Raw genomic sequence first — 19,808 nt, forward strand, 5'->3', positions numbered from 1 at the left:
ATCCGATGTAATATTTTATCTAGTTGTAACTGTGTTAAACACATCTGAGTGTCTGTTTTTACCAGAGGAAACACTGGAAAGTTTTTTTCTGGTTAATGCCGAAATGCTTACAATTTTCTACACAGTGAAGCCCACCATGTCTTTCACACGCAATTTTGTCAATCTTTAAAACATTTCATGGACCTTGCTAAGAGCTTTTAAACATTGTAAATCACTCTCCTCGGACAGCCACCTTCGCTGTGGATTTTATAGCAGCGTTGAGGCCCGTTCTGAGGAATTGCAATTTTAATTTGAATGATTTTAACAATTACTGACCATTATCTAACTGATCATTTTTAAGCAAAATTAGTAGAACTCAATGATTTTTTTTCTCAAATTGTAATATTCTTGAAAAGTATCAATCTGGTTTTAGGGTGAAGCACAGCAGTCAGGCTGCCCCACTCAAGATTTTAAAGGACCAAAGATGTGACGTTGCTAGCCATAAAGACCACCTCGCTGACAGAACTTTCATGGCAGGCTCCTCTAAAATCCATGAAATAACGTGGTGTGCCGCAGGGATCCATTTTAAGGCATGTCCTGTTTAATGTGTATAAGCTCCATCTTGGCGGTGTCATCAGCAGGCACATTTATGCTGATTACACACAGCTGTACATCTCCATGTCTCCGGATCAGAATCAGAATCAGAATTATCTTTATTTGCCAAGTATGTCCAAAAAAACACACAAGGAACTTGTCTCCGGTCGTTGGAGCCGCTCTAGTACGACAACAGACAGTCAATTGACAGAGAACACTTTTGAGACATAAAGACATTGAGAAAAACAGTCACTGAGCAATAAAGGGTTGCTGGTTATCTGGTAATGCCGGTACAATTTATTTTATTTCTTTTGACAATTGTGCAAAAAGATGCAGAGTCCTTAGCACTTAGAGCAGTTCGAATGACTAATGACACCAGTCCAATGAATGCTCTTTTTAACACTATTTTAGACATCCAATCCTGGATGGTGGAGAACTTTCCTGAGCTTAACCAGGACAAAACTGAATTTTGAGTCCCAAAGAGAGAAACCTTTAACTAAATTAGAAGCGCTGGCTATAAATCGCCCTTCACAGATGAAACACCTGGGCATTATTTTAAACTCTGAGCTCACTTTTATTCTACACTTTCAATTTTTTTTCTTTTTTTTTTTTTTTTTTAAATAAAGAATATAGCCAGAGTCCACCCCATTCTCTCTTGGGCCAACATGGATATGCTAACACATTCTTTTATCACAGGCCGGATTGATTATTGTAATCCCTTCCACTCTGGTTTTCCAATGAAAAGTATTTAATGTTCACAATTATTACAGAAAACAGCAATACATGCCACGGCACATTAAACCAATTTTAAAATCACTCTATTGGCTCCCCGTGTGTTTCCGAATTGAGTTTAAGGTTATCTTGCTTTTTTTGAAGGGTCTTTGTGGTCGTGGACCTTCTTTTCTTTCAGAGTTGCTTTTACCCTACGAACCCTCACAGGCCCTGAGGTCCTCTGGCCTTTTAGTCATTCTTAAAGTCAGGACACACTCAGGGTGAGGCATCAGTCATTTTTTACAGGCTGAGGACCCAGCTTTTTAACTAATATTAAGTTATATATTTTATCATTCATTGTATTTACATAATTTTTTATTGTTTTATATGTTTGAATGATTATTTTACTATCTTACAGTAGTTCCTTGGTGGGAGCCCCCAGTACTGGGGGGTTGTTATGGGACATGGCCATGGGCCTGCCCTTGGTTCCGTGTCAGTGTCCCGTGGCCAGTCTGTTGTCTGCTTCTGGTGCAGACAGCTCATTGAGATGGGGTGTGTGTATGTATGTGTGAGAGAGAGACTGTGTGTGCGTGTGTACGAATGACAGAAGGGAGTTTGATTTGAACTACTATATGTAAAGCACTTTGAGTTACATTTTTGTATGAAAAGCACAATAAAAGATTGATTGATTGATTGATTGGCCTCTATACAGAGCTAACATTGCTCTGGAAAGTAGCTAATGTGTGTGGTACTGATTGTATTATTCACACAGAGACTATAAGTAATTACATAATTTCTTAATTACATTGAGAAAAATGCCAAATAAACTCGAGCGATGGACTAACTGCAATGATCTTGAAAGGTTTGCCTGACACATTCAAGCGATTTGCTATTCATATTACACAAACCGACATGACGATGACATTTGGAGAGTTCAAAACCAAGTTAAGGAGCTACGATGGTACGGACAAATTCGGCAACGGTCCAAATGATGACAACACGGTGAAGGAAAGTGCCTGGGTGGAAAGGAGAGATATTAAAAATAACTGAGATTACTTGTTGCAACAACTGAGGACAGAAGGATCCCAAGGCACGGGAAAGTACTGGTGAGCTCAGAGACGATGCAGTTTTTGCAAGAACCTGCCTTAAAGATGCCAATTGCAAAAAGGTAAAGACAAACAATGTTGAAACAAGCAATTGAGACCGATGACCAAACATTCACCTTCAAGACAAATAATTTGTCATGATATCACACTAAAAAGACTGATGGTTGATACAAGAGCAATATCACACACACACACACACACACACACGTGGACAAAATTGTGGGTGCCCCTCTGTTAATGAAAGAACATTCCACAAAGGCCACTGAAATAACTTGAAATTGACTTTAGGTGAGACTACGACAGACACGTAAAGGCTAGTCACTAGTAGTCAACTGGCAGGAATAGATTACAAAGAGACATCTGCACAACATCTATTGCAACCGGCGGCTCAGTATGACTTGACATCACATCTGATAGAAAACAGCTTCTCTGCATGTTCCTATTGATCGTGAAGTGTACAAGGAGCAACCTGAAGAGTTTGAAATCAAGTTATGTGACACATGTGGGAAACTATCCCAAAACAGTCTGGGAGAAACTGAAATACAATTTTACATGACCACATGATTGAATATATCCAAGGTCCAAAGAACCCAGTGTCTGAAAAGATGCGTCTTTATAATATAATAATGCTGAGTTTTGATCTCATTTTGGTTGTACTTTGCACAGCATCATACTGAAAGGGGTTTCTCAATATTTTGGTTGCCCTTGCAGTTCTCCTCTACTGCATACCGCAATATCTTTAACAGTGTCAATCAAACTTTTGAGCTTTTGAAAACAAATTGAAATAAAATAAAGAGTTGGAATTTGGATGCGGCTCTTGTATTGCAGCTGCACCTAAATGGTGTGGTCAGTGTGTGCTATTTGCTTGAACCAAATGGTTTAGATTGTCTCCTCTTTCATATTTGAGACACTTGTGTTTATTGGCGGACAAGATGTTGGATATTTTTGGATTTATACGTGATCATTCTTCTATTAGTTGTAGTTGTTGCTGCAGGATTTAGATTTATTTCTCCCTCTCTCTCTCTCTGGAACATTGTGTTTATTATCCAGGTCCACTCATGATGCAGTGTGAATCTAACTATCGCAAAAAAAAAAAAAAAAAAAAAAAAAAAGCTCAGCAGATCAATGGTCCGACAGGGAATTACCATCGACTGAACCATTGTCAGGTTGACTGGATGAGCAGAACAACATGGAGACTCCCCACCCAACCAACCGCCTCCAGCGGGCTTGCACCAGGGAACAGGACCAGGGAAGAAGTGCATGAGTCCCTTCTTCCAATGCTTTCAATTTTGATACTGTATGAGCCACAGTGTGGGTGTGTCTCATGCGTTGGCTGGGTGTGTCGGATAGATTTGGGTAGTGGGTGGGTTTGCAACTAGAAAACAGCTGCAAGGCGGGCAGCTTTTCAAGCCCTAGGCTGTTCTCGCCACACCCCCTGATGATTTTGTGCTTAAAAGGCTGACAAAACACCCCCAGGAAGATGTACAAGTTGAAAATGTTGAGGCAACCTGAGCAAAGTCTTACAGCTGCACTCTCTTCTACTTTCCGTTGAGCTCAAATATCAAGACGGGATTTGGGAAGTGATGAAAAGTTTGGAATTGTACACGAACCCATTGATTTTCTCCGTAGCCAGCTGTCTACAAGCACCTGCGCTGTCGCACATGGCGAACTTACAAGTAATTAACGCCACACTCTCCTGTCTCATGCTTTAAAGAGTCAGAACGGGCCATAGCCAAATCATTAATGCAGAATCTCACAAGTACAGTAGATGTAAGTGTGAAAAACACTTCTGGGCCAGAAAAGTAATCAAATGAAAAACAGTACAGTGGTTCACTGGAAAAAAAGTGACGTCAAAACAAGTCTATATATATATATATATATATATATATATCAAAGTTAGTGTTAACTAATTATTCACAATACATTATCACAATATGTATTAACTCAGATTAATCCCAATTTATTTTGATCACACAGACACACGATCCATTTATCTCAACCGAGGATGGATATCTGAAAGGCGGCCCAGGTTGTTATTAGGTCAGTGATCAGGTTTGCTAGTGCAAAGATGCATGAGGAGACTGACTGGTGTGATTGGCAGCAAATTGGGACTTGGGACTTTTCGATAAAACTAAGTAATGTGCATAATAGTGCAGTGCTGAACTCTCCTTTCATCGAAGCACACAAGTTTAAAATACCATCTCAACCAAAATGTGATACTGTGTGGTATATTTTTCGCCTGTGATTAAGATTGATTTATCAAAATTCAAGTGTGATTAATCTTGATTTTTTTATTTTTTTTAAACTACCGGTAATCAATAATGTCATTTTATCCCTAATATACCAGTAAGTGAAGAACAAAAACAAACCAAAAAAAAAAAACTACCAATGGAACTAGTACGAATAGACTTAAGATTCTTAAAATAAGATCTTGTATTTAAAAAGTATTTTTGTCTTGCTGAAAGTTTTAATCAAAACTGTCTTAAAATAAGCACAGTAAGATGTTTGTACTAGAAATAAGAGAACTTCACCAGGTAAGATTTTGAGTTTTTGCAGTGTTCGTGTTGCACAAACTGGTACATTGCAAACCTTTGATAACCTCAAAACGTAGATTTGTACTGAGAACCCGGTTGTAACTTTACTCTTCCAAAGGAAAAACGTTTTGCACTTTTGCCTTAACCTTGCTTTCAAGAATGTACTCTTCTGCAGAGGTATGACAGTGTATGATGATCAGACCAGTGTTTTTGCAAAATTTTACATCATCACAGTGACTGCATAAAATATCACCACTCCTCCTGAAAATGTCTTTTTCACATTCAACGTACTAATTCATGAAATGTGTTTTCTGAGGTCGCGACAACCTTGACTACCAATCTAATCACTTCTTCTGCGAATGTGCATGGACGCCAGGTGCAATAAAACTGCCCGAAATGTTGCTTTTACAGGAATGGGGGGCTGGATGACGGGATCAAAATAAAAAATAGATATGACAGTTATCTGTCTTCTGATCAACTCTTGGCAGAAAAGCTAATCAGTGATCCCCCTTCAGTATTGTCACTTGACATAAACATTAACAAGTGAAAGTCTATGACGCTGACAGAAAGCAGGAGTGTTGGGTGTCATGTGTCAGCAGCGGGTTGGGGGTGTAAACACTGGCTCACATGGTCTCACGGTGTCCTCAGAACACACTCAGACAGCCACCTGTCTAACAAGTGACACACGCGACAGCTGACAACGGGACGACCTCCAGTCGACACACTCTGCGTTTGTTGTCGCAAATCGCTCAAGCACACTTGCAGAACACGCTTCCAATATCACTCCCACACGGTCAGCTCAACAAAAACACCAGTGATTTTATTTCATTGAAAACAAGTTGAATTGATCCATCCATTTGTTTGGTCACTTTTATTGTTCAAACGATACATGTCAAGTGTGTTTGTACGCGTGTGCGAGTGTGTGTAGAATTCTGGTGTTACTAGCTGGTTGAATTTGGAGCAGGAGCATCAACAAGGGGCGGAGTCACTTCCTCAGGCAGCTGCACCGCCACCTGTGGGCCGAAAATGGGTGCATTTTTTAATTCATAGCTTTGTCTTCTGATCTTTTGCCTCGATCAATGTATAAACTGTCGTTTGTAATTAAAGGTGACATTACGGAAAATTACCTTTGCAATAGCTTCTATACACATGGTTGGGTTTCTGGAATTCCTGTATACCCATCAAGTGTGAAATTAATGGTTAAATTAGCACGGGGTGGGTTCATGCACACAGCATTTATTTGCAGTCTGGACTTGGAGGAGTGAACATGTCCTGCTCTGGAGAAGGCTCCAATAACAACACAAACCGTGGAACGATTTGTTGACAACACCGACAAGCCGCTTGTTTTGCCCTAGCGCCGCCCCAGTCGTTATGGTAACGAAAGCAGTACTCCCCAGTTACATGAAACTGAACTGTGCCTCCAAAATGGAGTTCTTTCAACCAGTGTGAGACAAGTTCATGTTAAATGTACCGTACTGTAATTCTTTATACTTTGTTTATTTTGTTGGACGAATGTCAGAGATGATTATTATTACACCTGGGAACTGTCTGTAAACAAATACAGAATGCATCCCTTTTAAAGCATGTTGGCATTAGCATCCTTCAGCAAGGCGGCTTCAGGCTTTTCCGTTTTCTTCTACTGATTGTGGGAGTGATGCTCTGGGACAAAAAGGACACGATAACATTGGAAACTGGGTGAAATGACGACCGCCAAAGCCATAAAACAGGGAGCAGCGGTTCTCCGTGCTGATCCCGTGCGTGTTAGAACTCCACCAAGAACTGATCCACATATTTCCTCTTGACATTCATCCAACTCTATACGTTTGTCGTTAACAAAGTGCAGTTTCAAGTCCCCAAATAACAGTGGCGCTGTGAAAAGGAAATGTAGGCCGCGGAGCATCGTATGTCATCAGCTGCCAAATCAAGTGTGCCTATTAATGAGTAGTCCTTCTCCTGCACTACACATAGAGTTAGTGATGGGCAGAGAACGCCAGAAAGGCTGCAGCAGAATATATTCTGCCTAGATGGCTCCATCCAAAATTAACTCAGCCTAGTTTAAATAGCAGGGATTTATGCATCTTTGGTGCTTTAGTCAGAATCGACTTGTGTCGCGATGCACCTCGTGGAGAGTCTGGAGAGATGTAAAAATAGTTTTTTGCATCCTTCGTTGGTGTGTTTGATGTGAACTTCAGAAACAAGCAGTTTGTCCTTCATGAGAAGGATGAGAGTCCTTTCTCAGTTTGTGCCAGAAACATAAATGCAAAGCCATAAAAAGGGTGACATTAAATCCTAACCTCTGGCTACAGTGTGAAATCTGGAGTGATGAGGGGCATCCAGGGTGAGGGCCTGGCTGGATTTAGAACATGCAGTAATTTGGACTAACATCAAGCATGGAGACCAGAGCACCGCCTCGCTTTAGCTTTGATGTTTTCTCTGTTGGATGCGTGTGTGAAACACGGATGTTTGTTCTCACCAGTTTCTCTGCCCGCTGCCTCAGTTTCCTCCAGACTGTGTGGTGGGCCTGCAGAAAAAGGACAACGTGACTAGCAGGCACGTGGAGACACAATTCTGGGCTATCACGTGACAGTTAACATACCAGAATATACCTGTGTGTTATAGCCACAACACTCAAAATGTTTTTTTCTATTGAAATTGCAGAATAATGAAAGTGGCGTCCATCCTACCTCCAGCTGCAAAGGCAATGAGAGGCCCTGTACGCGGCGGTGGAGGCCCCAACGCCCTCGGCCTAGGCTGTGGAGCGCCGTCACCTCGTACTGGAAGCACAAGCCTGTTCTGGCCACCAGGGGGCCCCCGCTCATGAGAACGTGGTCCCCACATCTAGGAAATATTGAGGGGGGTAGAGAGGCAGAGGTAGCATTAGGCAGCAGTTCGCAGTATTAGAGTTTTATATAGCCTCACAATGAGGCTATTTAAAACCCCCCGATTGCACCAAGCTTCAAGTTCAGCACTAATGCGACCATTTTAAGATCAGTGAATACTTAATTTGTATTTTTTTTTTTTTTGCTGTCAATTTGCAAATATAAAGAACCTCAGGGCAATAAGGTTTCCTCAGCCTGCAGTCAGTTCAAGTCCATTTTATGCACATGCACTTTGAATATGGAGCAGGCATACAACCACGGTCCTCATACTGTACATAAAAGAAAACCTACTGAAGCCTGCATGAGCAAGAAAAAAAAAGATAAGACTTATATTTTATATGCCTGCTTTTGACTGGAGGGTTTGATTTGGAGAGCGAAGGATTTACACTGGCACGGTGGCCGACTGGTTAGAGCGTCAGCCTCACAGTTCTGAGGACCCGGGTCAATCCCCGTCCCCGCCTGTGTGGAGTTTGCATGTTCTTCCCGTGCCTGACGTGGGTTTTCTCCGGGCACTGCGGTTTCCTCCCACATCCCAAAAACAATTGGAGACTCTAAATTGCCCGTTGGCATGACTGAGTGCGAATGGTTGTTTGTTTCTATATGCCCTGCAATTGCCTGGCAACCAGCTCAGGGTGTACCCCGCCTCGTGCCCGATGACAGCTGGGATAGGCTCCAGCACGCCCACGACCCTAGTGAGGAGAAGCGGCTCAGAAAACGGATGGATGGATTTACATTGCATGGTTCAAGTGATAATTGCAGCGTTTTGCTCCAAAACGGCGCAATTGGGATATCCATAAAGGCAGCTTAAACAGAAACTGGAACCAGGCCTCTTCCAAATGTGGATAGAAATCTGATATACATCTCATATCTGCCATTGCAAGTGCTGCGTAAACAATACAGTGGGTCTGTGAAGTATTCATAGTGCTTCAGTTTTTCCACATTTTTTGAGAAGGGTCCAGCTGCGGCCTGGGCGTGTTTTTCTGTTACAACTTTATTCCTTTTTTTTTTTTTTTTTTTTTGCACAAGTATTAAATTTTAAAGAAAACACATGTAGATTAGTATTCACAGCCTTTGCTATGAAGTTCAGAATTGAGGTCTGGTGAATCATGTTTGCACTGATCAGCCTTGAGATGTTTCTACAGCTGAACTGGTTCAGCTGTTCAATGTTTCAGCAGTTTTTGCACAACTTTCTGTTCTTGAATACAGGGTTGAATGGCAAAATTCACAAGAGGTGATTTATTATTTTTTTAATTTCCAAGGACATCCACGTGTGCCTTTCTGTGACTCTTCCAGCCTCTCTATCACTGTTACAACCTGCTGACCACACTCTGTGGCACGCTAAGCTCCCGAATGTGTGTTACCAAACAGACGCTGTGTGTGTTTGGTGGGGTAGGACTTGAGGAAGTATTGCAAAATTTTAGCTAAGATGACTGTCTGTTTGTATATGTTTGGAGTTCATAGAGGCGCCCGTGAGTCGGTAGCCTGTTTAATCAGCTCCACTAATTTGGGTTTCTAATTTCCACCCCTTGTTCTTCTTTTTCCGTCAAGTTAAACCGTTTTCCCTACCGTGGCGAAAGTGTTTTGGCTGCATTTTATTTTTTTTGGCAAGATGATGCTACAACTGTGGGGAGCTTCAGCCTAACATCGAGCTCACCGGTCTCCACTCGGTGAAAAATGCACCCCGGAGGGGATAGGGAGAGAGAAGAAAGCCCGGCGATAAAGTTAAGAGCGAGGACTAATTCCTTCTGTATATGTGTTACTTGCCAATGGATGAACTAATGGCTGTTAGAAGACTGCAGTTGTTAGTTTACATTCAAACTTGCTGCCAACGCGAGTGACGCCATGAACGCTGTAATTGCAAAACTGTCATTTCTGCATCTCGGTGCCCTTATAGTTGTCAGTGGAGTGTTCCCCTCTCTCATCTACTAACAACTTCATACATGTGGATTGTGCAACGAGAGGGAATCAAACTCTGGACCTCCTGTGCGCCAGATGCCAATGTGAAGGGAGGTCTTCATGTACATTTTAAGGAGAAAATAACATTTTATTTATGTATTTATTTGTTCATTGATGTATTATTTTTACATTATTATTATTATTATTAGGGCTGTCCCGATCCGATCACGTTATCGGAAAATGGGGCGGATCATGTGTTTTTGAACTGATGGGTATTGGGTGAAAAAGATGGGATTTTTTTTTTTTTTCCCCCATTTTTTATAGGTTACAAGGAGAACTGTACTATGTAACGATATATTGTAGTGCAACATAAAAACATCATACGATATAACCCTCCATCGTTTAGATCCTTATTTTGTTCTATGGGGTATTGGGTTGGCTCAGTTGCTACATTAATTTAGTATCCTCGAAGGTAACACTAACAGTTGCTTTAACCCAACTGTTAAATTAGCGTAACAGTTAGCTGCACTCTTTTTTTTTGCTTCTTAATGCATTGCCGAGGTATCAGAACGGGACTCTGTATAGGCAGATACTCAAAATCAAGTGACTTAGACTTGGACTTTGGTGCAAAAATGTGATTGGGACATCCCTAATTATTTTTATATTTATTGTGGTTTGTTTTATGTTCGATCTTATGGACGTCACTTTGTGACAGCTGCAGTTATTGTTAAAGTGCTCTATAAAGTTATGTCCAAATGTTCTGAATTTTCGTAAATAGGGTAGTGTCTGTAAATGCATTTTAATATAAATCTCTACAAACATAATTGTGTATTCAAACAACATTGTTTAAACACGGGTGTGCATGCAATGTCACCTGTAAAGCATCACTGTCTGTTTTGGGTTCTGCGCTGCCTTCTGCTCCACCGCTTCTTGTTGACACCTTAGACGGAGAGATAAATCGTTAAACTGTGTGTGTGTGATGGCAAAAGCGATACAGAGATGAAGGAGAGCGGTACAGTGGATGATGGACAGAGGCAGGTTGGCTTCCATTTACCTACTGTGTGAGAAGACTTCGAGTGCCACAGAGGGGGCCACCTCCAGAGGCTCCCAGGGTAAGTCCTGGAGGATGAGCTGCTGAGCTCCTCTGGTCAGAGAGCGCAATGACTCCTGGAACACAAACACAAGCAATGTGAGCTCCAACATACACACAAACCATTTTTTTTGGTTATTCCAGCAAGTGATAAACCGAAAGCATCAAACCTCAGAAGGAGTCCAAGAGTCCAGCTGAGTGTCCAGGACCAAGTCACAAAGAAAAGCCCCTGAGGTAACTACAAGGAATTTATTAGCGAAAAAAGATCAAATCAAAATCAGAAATAGTAAAAACTGTAGCTGCATGACAAATTATTGAATGATCAAATCTAAATCCTGAAACAATAAAGAAGCATCTACCTGGTACCTCTGGTGTGCTGAGCAACTCCACCGACAAATGGTCCTTAAAAGCCGTTTCCAGCACCTGACCGAGGAGGGCAGCACAGGAACGCCAATATGCCTGTGAATGGTGAAGGAAAGAAAAAAAAAAAAGAAAAAAAAAAAGAAAAAAAAAGGGGAGGGGGGGGGTCTATTATGGAAAATTACCTTTTTAATGGATTGTAAACAAACAATTGTTTCCATGGAATGCCTGCCTACCCATCAAGTGTGAAAATAAAGACATAAATCTTTTAGCTACCTATTTCTGAAAATGCGTCTGTGAGCAAACCATTTTGCACTTCTGCCCCACTGTTGTAAGACAGTGGCACTAATTTACAGAATAAGTTTCTCCGTCCATGCACGATCAGCTGGGCTGGCCAAAGATCCAGAGCCACTTTCAAGTGACGACCGGACTACACTGTCGAAAGCAGTGACGAATGACGAAACATCACATATAACACCTGCTGTATATTGATCAATACATAGGTAGATACTAGATATATATTTGTTTATATACATCTAAATATATATATTTATCTATAAACATACATATGTCAACAGTTGCTAGGTACCCCACTGTTAATGAAAGAAAAAGCCACAGTGGTCAAAGAAATAACTTAAATCTGTCAAAAGTAATAATAAATAAAACTTTTAGGAAAATCAACCAACAAAAATCGGACATTCCTTTAGAATTGTGGCTCAACTCAATTATTTAAAAAAATTAAAAACTCATGAAACAGGCCAGGACAAAAATGATGGTAACCTTAACTTAATATTTTGTTGTACAACCAACCTTTTGAGGCAATCACTGCAATCAAACAATTTTTGTAACTTTCGATGAGACTTCTACACATTTTAGCTGGTATTTTGGCCCACTCTTCAAGCGCAAACTGCTCCAGTTGTCTCAGGTTTGAAGAGTGCTTTCTCCAGACAGCATGTTTCACTTCCTTCCACAGATGTTCAATTGGATTTAGGATTCAGGGCTCATAGAATGTCACTTCAAAATAGTCCAATATTTCGCTCTTTGTACTTCTTGGGTGTTTTTAGCTGTGTATTTTGGAGTCATTATCCTGTTGCAAGACCCATGACCTGGGACAGAGAGCTTTCTGACACTGGCAATAGGGCTGCACAACACATCATTTGAGCATCGTCATCGCAACGTTGGTGTGCGCAATAGTCACGTCGTAGGGTCCTGCGTACTGTTTGTGTATTGATATGCAGTCAATCCATGGTAATATTAATAAGAGACCAGCAGAGGGACCTGGTTGGACATGCCAATAAGATTAGCGCCGATGTTACGATAAATTATAACCCAAACAACACACACGGAGCAGCCCAAAGTGTTATTTTTAAAATTTTTTGGTACGATAACTATTAATGGGGACACGGGAAACAATTACACGCCTGCATTTATTGTGGCTTTCTTCAGAATGTGATGAACGAATCCATGTCGCAACAGATTACAGGTGGGGTGAGAGGGGAGAGCCGAGGCATTATTACAGGGACAGATTTCAGGTGTACACAACAGCATGTTTTTCTTAAACAAATGCATTCAAATATAGAAATACTAATACAAATGTTAAAACTTTGGTGTAAAATAATTGATTAAAAACTAATGAATAGTGTTAGGAATATGCTAATGACTGCAGTAAAACTGGGCATGAAAAGAAAATATTTTAACTTCATGTATGGCTGGACTATTGGGCAATACTACAGTGTAGTTATATAGTATAGTTTTGTGCTCCACCGAGCATAGTGTTTCTAGCGAGGGAAAAAGAGAAGTGTGTGCTGGTTTCACGTTACGTGTATGTTATCCTGTTTTGTTTTTTTAAACACTGCAATAAATACTGCAAGGTTAAAGAAAATCACAATGTAATTTTTGTCCAATATCGTGCAGCCCTACTGGGCAGCACATTTCTCTCTAGAATACCTTGATGGTCTTGAGATTTCATTGTACCCGGCACAGATTCAAGACACCCTGTGCCTGATGAAGCAAAGCAGCCCGAGAACGTAACAGAGCAACCTCCATGTTTCACAGTAGTGACCGTTTTCTTTTCTTGGCATGCTTCATTTTTGCATCAATGAACATAGAGCTGATGCCTTGCCAAAATGTTCCAGTTATGTATCGTCCGTCCATTGGCCATTCTCAAAGAAACTTTGTCGCTAGTCACCATCCAGTTTGGCAAATTCCATTCCAGAATGGTGCGACCTGACACTGATGTACAGTGGTGTGAAAAAGTGTTTGCTGCCTTCCTGATTTATTTTTCTCCATGTTTGTCATACTTAAATGTTTTCCATCAAACAAATTTAAATGGCCAAAGATAAACACAAAAAGCAGTTTGAAATGTTTTTTTATTATTATTAAGGGAGAAGAAAATCCAAACCTACATGGCTCTGTGTGAAAAAGTGATTCCCACCCCCGTGTTAAAACATAACTCAACTGTGCTTTATCATACCTCAGACCAATCCCAATTTCTCTTGCCACAACCAGGCCTGATACTGACACACCTGTTCTCAATCAAGAAATCACTTAAAACGGACCTGCCTGACAAAGTGCAGTAGACTAAAAGGTCCTCAAAAGCTAGACATCATGCAGAAGAAAGAAATTCTGGAACAAATGAGAAAGTAATTGAGATCTATCAGTGTGGAAAAGGTTAAAGCCATTTCTAAAGCTTTGGGACTCCAGCGAACCACAATGAGAGCCATTATCTACAAATGGCCAAAACATAGAACAGTGGTGAACCTTCACAGGAGTGGCCGGCCGGCCAAAAATACCCTAAGAGCGCAGCTACGACTCATTCAAGAAGTCAAAAAAGATCCCACAACAACATCCAAAGAACTTCAGGCCTCACTTGCCTCAGTTAAAGTTCATGAGCCCACCATAAGAAAGAGTCTGGGCAAAAATGGCCTGCATGACAGGCCAGGTTCCAAGACAAAAACCACTGCTGAGCAAAAAGAACATCAAGACTCATCTCAATTTTTAAAGAAGACATATTGATGATCCCCAAGACTTTTGGTAAAATACTCTGTGCTCTAACAAAAGTTTAACTTTTTGGAAGGTGTGTGTCCCATTACATCTGGCGTAAAAGTAACACCATCCATCCATCCATCCATTTTCCTCTGCTTATCGGAGGTTGGGTCGCGGGGGGAGTAGCTTTAGCAGGGCGGCCCAGACTTCACTTTCCCCATTTCCCCAGCCACTTCATCCAGCTCTTCCGAGGGGATCCGAGGCATTCCCAGGCCAGCCGAGAGACATAGTCTCTCCAATGTGTCCTGGGTAGTGCCCGGTGTCTCCTCCCGGTGCGACGTGCCCAGAACACCTCACCGGGGAGATGTCCAGGAGGCATCCTAATCAGATGCCCAAACCACCTCATCTGGCTCCTCTCAATGTGGAGGAGCAGCGGCTCTACTCTGAGCCCCTCCCAGATGACTGAGCTTCTCACTCTATCTCTAAGGGAGAGCCCGGAAACCCTGCGGAGGAAACTTCTGCAAAGTCTCCCATGTCATAAAAGTAACACTACCAACAGTAAAATATGGTGGTGGTAGTGTGATGGTCTGCGGCTGTTTTGCTGCATCAGGACCTGGAAGACTTGCTGTGAGAAATGGAACCATGAATTCTGCTGTCTTCCAAAATATCCTCAAGGAGAATGTCCAGCCATCTGTTCGTAATCTCAAACTGAAACGAAGTTGGCTTCTGCAGCAGGACAATGATCCAAAACACACCAGCAAGTCCAGCTCTGAATGGCTGAAGAAAAACATAATGAAAACTTTGGAGTGGCTTAGTCAAAGTGCTGACCTGAATCCTATTGTACGGTGGCCTGGAAGTGCAAAACAAAATAACAAATTACGAAACATATTTACATTTCAGAAAACAAATGAACAAAAACCGAAGCACTTTTGGATTTCAGAAAACAAACAAAACAAAAAACACTTTTAGATTTCAGAAAACACATTACGAAAAGCAGAAACACTTTTACAAAAGACAAAACTAATTACAAAAGACGAAACACCCGGAAAGGGAACGTCCCATTTCACAGACATTCTTAGAAATCCCACGCCCTTTCTCGGCAATACCCGCCCCGCTTCAACATGATTGGCTCCTGCATCGCGGTAAGAGTAGGTTACGCAGATGTAACGACATGTCCATCCCAAATATAATTTTAAAAATAAGATGTTATTATGGTTAGGTTTAGGATTTGGGTTGGGGTTAAGGCAGTTTAGGATGAGTTATGGTTAGGATTATGGTAGTTAAGGCTGGCGCACACCGAGCACCGCCGCCGAACCCGACTGAACTATGGCGCAGTGTGCGTGGTTTGGCAACTGTTTCCTTGAGCGGCCAATCGGGCGGCCACTGGTTTTGACACGATTCAAAATTATAATCTCCGTTGCACGACATCTTCACGTCCCATTTTACATTCAATCAAAATGCACAGAAGTTTTCCCCTGTGGTGAAAATACATTTCCGGGTTTGCGAGTCGTGCCTCCGCACAAGCCATGTAATTAGTACGTAAAGCATCAAATGTTGTTTAACATCAATGCTAAACTATTTTCATAATGTATAATGTGCCTGTCGATGAAAAGTATAGCTTGTAACCAGAATGTATGCAAGGTAGATCCCTTGCTCAGTACGTTGAAAAATGAATGGAGCCAGCGGCTTCCTTTCAAATATCCAGACTTTCCCTTTAATTCTCGCCAACATCCTCTCTGTTTAACAACCTGCTTCATCCTGAACTCTTAATCTATCTTTTTTTGGTTTAAGAAATGTGATCAAGTACAATATATTGTATATACAGCATCAAACACCTATACAGGCTCGCTGTTCAGGGCGTCCATATATACCATTGCTGTTTGGGATGGAAATCTCGTTACATCTGCGTAGCCGACCCACCCCGCGACGCAGGAGCCAATCATGTTGATGTGGGGCGGGTCTTGCAGAGAAAGGGCGTGGGATTTCTAAGAATGTCTATGAAATGGGTCGTTGCCTTTCCAGGTGTTTCGTCTTTTGTAATTTGTTTTGTCTTTTGTAAAAGTGTTTCGTCTTTTCTTAATGTGTTTTCTGAAATGTAAAAGTGTTTCAGCTTTTGTTAATTTGTTTTCTGAAATTTAAAAGTGTTTCCCTATTTGTTATATTGTCTTGCACTTCCAGGCGACCGTACTATTGAGATGCTGTGGCATGACCTTAAATAGGCGGTTAATGCTCGAAAACCCTCTAATGTGGCTGCATTACAACAATTCTGTAAAGATGAGCGGGCCAAAATTCCTCCACAGCGCTGTAAGACACTCACTGCAAGTTATCGCAAATGCTTGATTGCAGTTGTTGCTGCTAAAGGTGGCCCAACCAGTTATTAGCTTTAGGGGGTAATCACTTTTTCACACAGGGCCATCCAAGGAGGTTGGCTACAGTCCCGTAGATCATAATTTTTTTAATATGTGCAATTGTAGTCACAGGAAGATCAAGCTGCTTTGAGATGGTCTTATAGCCTTTACCTTTAATTTGTTTGTTTATAATTTTCTTTCTAATCTCCTCTGAGACAACTCTCTCTTTTACTTTTACTACACACCATGTCACCAAACAGCACAGTTATTAATTATCACCCTTTAAATAGGCTGGATGATGACAAGTTTGAAGAGATCTGTGATGCTAATTAGAGGATACACCCTGTTTCAAAATGTCCCGATGGTGAAATTATTTTGAATCTTTTCTTGGGGTACCATCATTTTTATCCAGGTCTGTTTCATAAGTTTGTTTTTTTAAATAATTTTTTTGAACCATAATTCACAAGAAATGTCCGATTTTCATTAGTTAATTTGTATTTATTACTTTTGTCAGATGTAAGTTATTTCTGTGACCACAATGGGGTTTTCTTTCATTAACAGAAGGGTATCAACAAATTTGTCCATGTGAGAGGTTTTTTTTTTTTTTTTTTTTAAAGCAAAGAAAATTAATTGCTCAGACAGAAATTGTCAACTTTTTAAATAGCTAACTGGAAATTATATTGTTGCGTAGATGCAAAAAAACAAGCATAGTTCATAAACCTTTATTTGACTAGATTATTTTGAATGTGTCATATCTAACACCAAGGTGCCTCCCTACTAACCACCACAAGTAAATTCTCAACCTCGGGGAAACACTGCAGACTAATCTAGTTGCCACTCAAAATTATAATGCTGTGTGTAATCAAAAATGTACTATCCCTATCATGTTTGTATCAGAATAATTAAAATATCTAAATACATGAATAGTTAGATTTTTCTGAGATGAAGACACCACTTTAGCGACAGACTCAAAGCAAGGCACTTGGACATAATCTGCTACAAAGCGGACATCAATGGGCCAGACAAGGAGGCACTGAACAACCAGTGAAAAAGAACATCAAATGAAAACTAGGAGGCTGACATATTCTGCTTTTGGCTGTGAAATGGTTCACTAAAATGTGTTTAACTACCACTTAACTGTACACAGATTCCACTTTTGTTTATTATTTAATACAATATCGAGCAGAATTCCTGTATTTTTATTTACCTGGTTGACCAATGTGGGGTCACTGTCTTTAAATGTGAGCAACGTGAGCTTGCAGGAGCGAGTGAGCGGCTGGTAGAGAGGCCACGGTTCTCCATCCACCAGGGCCAAAGCAGAATTGGTCACATGATGCTCTGTCAGATCTGTGGGACACACAGATGGGTCTCTTTACAGTCCACTATACGAGGAATGGATGCAAGAGAGACCAAATAGTGTTCTCAGGACTTGGAACCGGTCCTTTCACTCACGCCTGGCACAGCTATGGGGCGTTGACATCCCTCTGTTCATGATGAGCACAGTACCATCCAGCCCCGGGCCCTGCATGGACACTTCGATCTTCTCCACACGGGGGTACAGAGCCCGCTGCCTGGCCTGCTCTCTGGAGAAGACTGCATTCCGCTGGCTGAGAGCCTCAACATGCCCTGCTGCTGCTGCTGCTGTCGACCTGAAGCCTGTGGGGATGGGAACAGATGTCAATAATAAATCAATCTGAAGCCATATCACCAACTTTGATACACTATTAGCATACGTGTACATTTTTAGCATCAATACTTGATTAGTCCACATGCAATCCACTAAAGCAGGATCCTCGGTTTACGCTCCGAAGATACACATTTCGAGGTTACAAACGTTGCGCAATGAACCAGCTTGTGCAGCTGCGTAAGGATTACCTGGTCACAAGGGTACAAGAAGACGGAACGGAGCTCAGTTACAGCTGGCTGTACTTACTGTTTAGATTATGCCATATTTATGTGCTAAAAGTTTATTTTTTTTAAAAACTATAATTCTGACTTTACCAGTGGGTAACAGTAGGTTAAGTTAGACTACGATGCGTTACGACTTGGGTACAAGTTTATCGTAGGAAAGGAACTCAGGCGTAAACAGATGAGCCCCCCGTATTTAGACTTGCCAACAGAGCAAATACGCAGAAGTTGATGTTGAGGGTTGTAGGCTAAGTTCGGTTTGAATTTGACGGTCCACTGTCTGTTCTGTCACGGAGAACATAAGAGGAACGCTCTTCCAAATTCAGCTTCATTTAGCATTAGCTTCTAACAAAGCGATGTTACGCGAAACCTGAATAATTGTTGTATGGCGATGATAATAATAACAAATGTTTATTTTACTCAGCGTGTACTGGTGTCGTTTCCCATCTTTCATTCTCTCTATCAACGCTACTCGTTAGCTTCTATCCGAGCGACTTGTCATTTCTAGCAGTGAGCTACTTACGACGTTGGAGGCACTGGCATGCAGTCCTGATTAGCATCGTGAAGGATTTTTCGACGCTCGCATAAAAACCCCACAATGCTTATTCGTTTGGCCTCATATTGAAGGACACCATGCCAGCTTCTTGTGCACCAATATTGGGTCCGAGGAGGAACTAAAATCCGAAGCGTCAGTTCCGTTTGGCCCGAAAGGACCACAGTTCTAATTGTGGCCACTAGACGTCGCTGTTTGGTCTGAGTTCTGTGGTTACGTAAACTAACCGCTACTTGCATGAAGATGGAAAAAATCAGGGCGTGTCAGCGGCACAACTTACATCAAACCGCCACGTAATGTTTTCACAGTTTAAACGGCCTTTTACTCCAGCGTTCCCCCCAAATGACCTTGATGAACTGTTGCTCTTTCGCTAAGTGGATTGCATACAAAGTTATGATCTTGGCCCTCATGTCTCGTGTCCTCCAGTTTCATTCTCTAATGGACATTAATGACACTTGAATGGAATTTGACAAATGCTAGAGTTTGCAGTTCCCAAATCGGCAGTAAGTGCTGGAACTAATGGCAGCAGTGCAGGGACATCATATGCAGGAACAAAACATAAATCGTCTACATCACAAATCATCTATTAGGCAGAGGACCTTCCTCTGCCTAATAGATGATCTGTTTTCACTGTGAGACTGGACGATATCTTGAGTTTAGGAGGCGGCCCGTGATTCCAAGTAAATGATATCCAGACGGAAAAATATGTGGACATTTGGTGCTCCATATTCATTTATACTTGTTGTTTGCTGAGTCACACTCACTGCTCACATGCACATCTAGAGCCTTCAATTTACCTAGAGTGGGGTACACCCAAACCGACAGTATTTTCAAATGTTTAAAATGTGATAGACCACATACATGA

The 19,808-nt window shown here is 41.4% G+C and overlaps 1 protein-coding gene across 2 annotated transcripts; it reads right to left on the reverse strand.

The window, feature by feature from the left end:
• Positions 1 to 5,742: 5,742 nt before the first annotated feature.
• On the reverse strand, positions 5,743 to 19,082 carry mrpl39 (mitochondrial ribosomal protein L39). Of its 2 annotated transcripts, XM_061664321.1 has the most exons (11): positions 18,914 to 19,082; positions 17,935 to 18,138; positions 17,690 to 17,829; positions 11,149 to 11,248; positions 10,960 to 11,027; positions 10,754 to 10,866; positions 10,574 to 10,639; positions 7,609 to 7,762; positions 7,398 to 7,445; positions 6,052 to 6,094; positions 5,743 to 5,937 (listed from the first exon to the last, which is right to left on the reverse strand). In XM_061664321.1, the coding sequence occupies exons 1-11, from the start codon at positions 18,948 to 18,950 to the stop codon at positions 5,918 to 5,920; spliced, it is 993 nt and encodes a 330-aa protein (XP_061520305.1). In that variant the 5' UTR covers positions 18,951 to 19,082; the 3' UTR covers positions 5,743 to 5,917. The 2 variants fall into 2 exon arrangements, with proteins under 2 accessions (XP_061520305.1, XP_061520219.1); XM_061664235.1 differs by lacking the exon at positions 6,052 to 6,094.
• Between the last annotated feature and the right edge of the window lie 726 nt (positions 19,083 to 19,808).

Source organism: Phycodurus eques, chromosome 1 (genome assembly GCF_024500275.1).
Source record: "Phycodurus eques isolate BA_2022a chromosome 1, UOR_Pequ_1.1, whole genome shotgun sequence".
NCBI lineage: Eukaryota > Metazoa > Chordata > Actinopteri > Syngnathiformes > Syngnathidae > Phycodurus > Phycodurus eques.

Coding starts and splice junctions, on each gene's coding strand:
- mrpl39 (XM_061664235.1), bottom strand. CDS start 18,950: ATGCTAATCAGGACTGCATGCCAGTGCCTCCAACGTC. Junction 17,830..17,934: donor GCCCCATAGCTGTGCCAGGC/GTGAGTGAAAGG, acceptor TGTGTCCCACAG/ATCTGACAGAGCATCATGTG. Junction 11,028..11,148: donor CAGCACACCAGAGGTACCAG/GTAGATGCTTCT, acceptor AATTCCTTGTAG/TTACCTCAGGGGCTTTTCTT.